At 45.4% G+C, this 6,050-nt stretch overlaps 2 protein-coding genes across 2 annotated transcripts in view; both read left to right on the forward strand.

The window, feature by feature from the left end:
- LOC121915799 (IgGFc-binding protein-like) overlaps nt 1–5,863 on the forward strand; it is an 8,146-nt gene extending 2,283 nt beyond the window's left edge. Inside the window, exons 2-7 of the mRNA XM_042440328.1 lie at nt 17–621; nt 989–1,554; nt 2,534–3,113; nt 3,333–3,904; nt 4,271–4,470; nt 5,735–5,863. Coding sequence (XP_042296262.1) covers nt 142–621; nt 989–1,498 — 990 coding nt within the window. The 5' untranslated portion in view covers nt 17–141 and the 3' untranslated portion in view covers nt 1,499–1,554; nt 2,534–3,113; nt 3,333–3,904; nt 4,271–4,470; nt 5,735–5,863. The remainder of the gene's footprint in view (nt 1–16; nt 622–988; nt 1,555–2,533; nt 3,114–3,332; nt 3,905–4,270; nt 4,471–5,734) is intronic.
- The window catches only part of LOC121915500 (alpha-tectorin-like), a 16,639-nt gene continuing 12,277 nt past the window's right edge, over nt 1,689–6,050 (forward strand). The window contains exons 1-5 of the mRNA XM_042439815.1: nt 1,689–1,736; nt 2,933–3,001; nt 3,736–3,904; nt 4,271–4,470; nt 5,274–5,363. Of these exons, the coding sequence (XP_042295749.1) occupies nt 1,689–1,736; nt 2,933–3,001; nt 3,736–3,904; nt 4,271–4,470; nt 5,274–5,363 (576 nt within the window). The remainder of the gene's footprint in view (nt 1,737–2,932; nt 3,002–3,735; nt 3,905–4,270; nt 4,471–5,273; nt 5,364–6,050) is intronic.

Here is a 6,050-nt window from a genome sequence, read left to right on the forward strand (position 1 = left end):
CTCTGTTTCTGCACAGCCCTGGAGTGCCCTCCAAACAGTGAGTACCTGCTCTGTGGAACAGCCTGCCCAGCCACTTGTGCGGACGATTCAATTCAGGGCCAACAGTTCTGCCCAGCTGTGTGTGTGGAAGGCTGCCAGTGTATGGAAGGTTTTGTGCTGAGTCAGGGGTCATGCATTCCCAGGAGCAGCTGCGGATGTCATTATGAAGGACGCCCCTATGCCCCCAATGAAAGCTTCTGGGGCGACGATCAGTGTTCAAAGAAATGTACGTGCAACCCATCCACAAGGCAGGTGGAGTGTGCACCCAGTGCTTGCAAAGCCTCAGAAAAATGTGAGATACAGAAAGGTGTGCGAGGCTGCTATCCTACTGGTCATGGAAACTGCTCTGCCACAGGAGACCCCCATTATCTTACCTTTGACAAACACAGATTTGATTTCCAAGGGCCCTGTGCCTACGTGCTGACTGAAGTCTATGAAACGCCCATAGACCTGACGTGGTTCGGAGTGTATGTTCAAAATGAATATCGGGGAAATCAACAGGTGACCTGGACTCGGAGTGTGCAAGTCAATGTCTATGATATTGAGATTGTCATCAGCAGGCAATATCCTGGTAAACTCTTGGTAAGTTGAGGGAACATTCAAATAGCATGACCATGAGCCTCCACTGGTGCCATCTGCACAAATGGAGCCTCAGCAAATTGACGCTTCAAACTACTGCTTGTGTCTTCAACATGCCCTATACATGTTGTGAGCAACTAAAAGCTTGATGACTTCTCAGAGGCTATGATATGTGGCCAGCTGGCTACATTTGGATTAACTCTTTTTAAGTTAATCGAGCCTGCTGTAGGCTGTAAGGCATGGTTTCTGATTCAAGTGCACAAACCTAGAGAAGGGTCAGGGCAGTAGAACTTAGTTCTCTGTGTTGGTGCCTTGCTCTCAGTCTTCCTCTGCATTTGTTTAATCTCAGCATCCTCTCTCTTTTTCTTAGGTTGGTGGCTTGTTAACCTTCCTTCCTTATAGCTCAGTTGGAGGAAGAGTCAAGGCATTCAAGCAGGGCGTAAATGCTGTGATCCAGACCAACTTTGGGCTCTCTGTCCATTTTGACTGGGACAGCAAAGTGTTCGTCACTGTGCCCAACACGTATGCAGGGATCTTGCGTGGTTTGTGTGGGAACTTCAATGGGAACGGTGGAGATGATGCCCTTGTGCCTGGTAGCATCCTTGTTCCTAGTATCCCAGTATTTGGCACCAGCAGCCCTAAGGAGCCTGACCCAAAGTGCAAGGAGATAATTGATCCCAAATGTCCAGGGCTTGAAGTCATAGAAGAGCAACAACGTGCCTCAGGCAAGGCGTGCGGGCTCATTGTTGCCAAGGATGGGCCCTTCCAGGAATGCCTGCACATATTGATCCAGAGGGCGCTTTCCGGGATTGCATCTATGACTATGTTTCTTCAAGGGACGTTACACTGTCACCTGTGCTGGAATCTCCAGCTATGCTAGAGCTTGCCAAGCTGCTGGGATTACTATATACCCGTGGAGATCTTCAACCTTCTGCCGTGAGTGTCACATAAAGGACAAGTCTATTTCCAGTAGTATCTGGAGGAAGAGAAAGAGGGGAAAGATAGTGTAGATGAGGGAACAGTTTGCAATATATGGTTGACATTGCCTTTAAGATTAAAAGCTATCAAAGATGGTGTATGAAGTGTTGGGTGGAATTACAATGCAAGCAGAATTGGAGGTACTTATGTTTGGAGATACAAAGATGGCTCCTAGTGCTAGTGTATTAATAGCACATAGGGCCCTGCTTCTGAAGAATAACTAGTGATGGATCACTGTATGGAACTGATGTCTCCAATGCCTCTGTCACATAGCTGACCCAGAGAAACACAAGGCACTGGCTCCCTATTTCTGTTCTACTTACTCCATTTACTGTTGACACATCTGAATAATTCATCTGACACACTATACCTTTCAAATGATGATTTCTCTCCTGCTATGATCCAGCACAAATAGTGAGAGCCATTTCCTGGGTAATATAAAAGGAATAGTGGGGAGGTATCGCATCTGAGGTTTCATAAATGCAACCCCGCTCCCATAAAATTCTTATTTGCAAGCAGTGCTTCCAAGAAATCCCACTGTGGTCTGAGAATGCTCAATAGCCATAGAATATTGATGCCATTTGGAAGAAACATCTGAAAATCTGGATAGGTTGATAGGTGACATGGACTGGAATATTCTGGAAGAAAGGATGGCTAGCTGACTAGAACCCTGAATAGAAGCATTTTGTTTGTATGAGCTGATGGTGCATTGCAGTGTGTTCTTGTTTTGCAATCCATTTTTGGTAGTACTTTTATTAGGCCAAGGAAATGTACAAAATTCACAGGATAGCTTTTGAGACTAGAATTGTGATTTGTTACCTTTGGGTTGTTCTGGTAAAGACTGAAAAAATGTTGCTAGTAAATTCTTTGATAAGTTTTGGGAATGGTTTGAAGGCAAACAACAACTCCAAGCAAATCTCTCTGTTTTCATTTGCAGCTGCCCCCTGTCCTTTAAACAGTCATTATGAGGCTTGTGCCAAGGAGTGTGGGCAGAGCTGCAGCAGTCTTTATGTCCAATTCATGCCCTGCCAAGTGTGAGGAGGACTGTGTCTGCAATGAGGCTTTATCAGAGCCATGATGCTTGCGTCCCTATAGCCCAGTGTGGTGTTCCATCAGGGACAATACTATCCAGCCTGGAGTCTTTCTATCCAAGTTGTGAAGAACGCTGTCCAGTGCCAGGCTGGTGGCAAAGTGGTGTGTGAAGTTGTTCGCTGTGGCCCCGATGAAAGAGTGCAACTGATGGATGGAGTCCGGAAATGTCACCCAACTGGAGGTGCCACCTGTCTGCTATCGGCAGCCTTTACCTTACCTTTGATAAGTACCCTTCAATTTTCAGGGCACTTGTACCTACATCCTGGCCAAACTGCAGGAAAAGAACACGGACTTAACACCCCTCACTGTTATTGTGAGAATGAAAGCCTGGCTGAATGGGGAGATCACAATGTACCAAGCTGGTCCGTGTGCAAATCTTTGGCATTGAGCTTACTCTATTACGGAACAAAGCAGAAAGCATCATGGTAGGTCACGTAATGCCACTTTTTGCACAATAATGAGCTAATCTTCTCACCATGGCGGGGGGGGGTGTTACTCACACATGAACTGAACTTGGATCTATAGCTAAGTATGGTTCTATCACAAGTATGTATCTATCACGCTCAAAGAAGGGAGGATATGTAGTGTTTGAACTTAATCAGTTTTCTTGTTACTCACTTGGATATTCCTTTTAATTCCTCCAGGTGGATGGAATATTCCAGCGCCTTCCTGTCCATCTTTTGGAAGGACAACTTAGAATCTATCAGCATGGCCTCTATATCAATATCCAGAGTGCTTTTGGGTTTACACTGAGCTCTTGATCTGTTTTACCATGTGGGATCACCATTCCCAGCACCTATAAGGGCCAGATGAGGGGCTTGTGTGGCAACTACAATGGACAGAAGGAAGATGATCTTCAGCTCCCTGATGGCAGTGTAGTGTCTGATGTGGCTGCATTTGTTGCTGCCTGGAAAATCCAAGTCCTTGGTGTATCCTGCACAGAGGGTGCTCTGGAGCCAGCTGTCCAATTTGCAGTCAAGAGAAGGAAGAGCTTTATAAGCAACGCAGCTACTGTGGGATCCTCACCGCATTGATGGGCCTTTCCAGGAATGCCATGCCATCGTGGACCCCAATGTATACCTGAACAAATGTGTGCTTGAATTGTGTAAGAGTGGCGAGGACAAGGAGGCCATGTGCCAGGTTATCCACAGCTATGTTGCTGCTTGTCAGGCATCCAAGGTCAAACTCCAGCCTTGGAGAAGCCCAACCTTCTGCCGTGAGTAGAAATTGGATCCAGATCCTGCTATTTTCCTTTTGTTGTTTGTGTGTAAGTGGTTCTTTGAGAAAAGAAGTCCTTCTTCCTAAATGCTAAATTTCTGCTTATCTTGTCCTCTTTCAGTGGGTCTGCACTTACAGTTTGATGCTATTTTGGTGTGTTTTTTTTTGTTTGTCATGTGGCTTTGGAGTCTTTTCTGGAGCAATCTTCACTATGTATATGTAAATATATTTAGGCGGTGTGTATGATATTTTAATTTGAAAGCATAATTTTAATTTTGCTACTGGTTTAATCCTGCTGTCTCTGCTATACTGAGTTCCTTTCCACCCTCAATGATTAACTCACCTCTCCTCTTTTTTTCTGCAGCCCTGACCTGCCCAGCCAACAGCTATTATACGACATGCTCTAACATCTGTGAAACAAACTGTGCTGGGATCACGGATCGCCTTAAGTGTCCAGAGCACTGTGTCGAAGGCTGCCAGTGTAACGATGGTTTCTTCTTTGATGGCCTTGAATGTGTCTCCTTGGACAAATGTGGCTGCTTTGAGAACGGCAGATACTTCCCGGTATGTATCTGCCAGAAGGTCATAGAATCATCCAGTCCAACTCCATGCAATGCAGGAACTCACAAAAATCAAAGAATCCCTGACAGATGGCCATCCAGCCTCTGTTTAAAGACCTCCAATGAAGGAGACTCCATTACACTCTCCGAGGGAGTGTGTTCCACTGTCTAGTAGCTCTTACTATCAGGAAGTTCCTCCTAACGTTGAAGTGGAATCTCTTTTCCTGTAGATCATGTTGGGGCTGAAGGTGTTGTTGGGTTGCATTTACAGCACCCTTTTAGCTTTGATTTCTTGGATTGCTTTGGCATTTAGCATTTGTTTCATGAGGAGTCTATGCAGCGTTATTACTAAGGTTGCAAGATTGAATATGGAATATGGCTGCTGTACCTTTAATACTGAACAAATCTGGAAAAGGAAAAACTAGCATAATGTTCTGTCAAATTTGCAGTCAAGAGAAGGAGAAGAAGTCTTCTCCCTCAATTCCCCCACAAATTTACATTCCAGCTGCTGCATCCCCTACCCTCTTTTCAACCTTATTCCGCATCCCTTTAATACAGTTCCCCATGTTGTGGTGATCCCCAACCATAAAGTTATTTTCATTGCTACATGCAAATATGTGTTTTCTGATGGTCTTAGGTGACCCCTGTGAAAGGGTCATTTGACCCTCAAAGGGGTCCCGACCCACAGGTTGGGAACCACTGCCCTACGACAAACCTACTTACTGGGTGTTGGATAATGGGTGGCAGTGGAAGAGTCTTCAGCTATATTCTTGGCTTATCTTCCATTGTTTCCCCCATGTAACATAGTTTTTGGCCGACATGAAGCCTAATGATGATCTTGCTTGGGTCTTGCTGAAAAGCACCTATTTCTCAGGTGCAGTAGGGGAAACCTGTTGGGTGGGTGTTAGGAGATGAGGGTTGGTAACCTACAGGCTCAATGTCAAAGTGATCCGCAGGATCAGAAAAGGGCTCTTCCTGACAGCTGCCCAGCTTTGCTGATTGATCCCTGTGGTTGGGGCAGCCAAATGGTACATCTCCATGAGATATTGTGAATGGCTGTCAGAGCAGTCATATCATCTGGGAAGAGTTAGTTGAATTGCTGCTGTAGAGAAAAACCTAAAAAGTTGTTCCACGTTGTGCTGAAAGGATGCAAGAATGAGAGCTTCTGAATGCAAATTGCTTTGCTATGAGACATTGCCTCATCTGGGTAATGTTAAAACATTTCTGTTCCTTTTGCCTTACCTGTGGATGTTTCTCCTGATATGAAGCCCGATGAACCTGTTCTGCTGAACAACTGCAATGAGAAATGCATCTGTAGCCCAGCTGGAGGCTTCTTCTGTGATAAAAACACTTGTTCAGAGGATGAAACTTGTACAGTAAAGGATGGTATCCTGCAATGCAAAGGTAACGTGTGACAGTTTCTGGCCTGTGAGCCTATTGTGGGTGAAGGAAGGAACCAGTGGTGGTTTATATACTGAAGAGGGGGTCACATTAGTGCTGACCATGCCAGAGAGGGGTCTAGTATGTCTAAGTAAGGTTTCGGGCAGATTAGTGCAAGAAATGAGTCTTCCTCTAGAGGAGGGG

This window comes from Sceloporus undulatus, chromosome 9 (genome assembly GCF_019175285.1).
Source record: "Sceloporus undulatus isolate JIND9_A2432 ecotype Alabama chromosome 9, SceUnd_v1.1, whole genome shotgun sequence".
In the NCBI taxonomy this organism is placed as follows: domain Eukaryota; kingdom Metazoa; phylum Chordata; class Lepidosauria; order Squamata; family Phrynosomatidae; genus Sceloporus; species Sceloporus undulatus.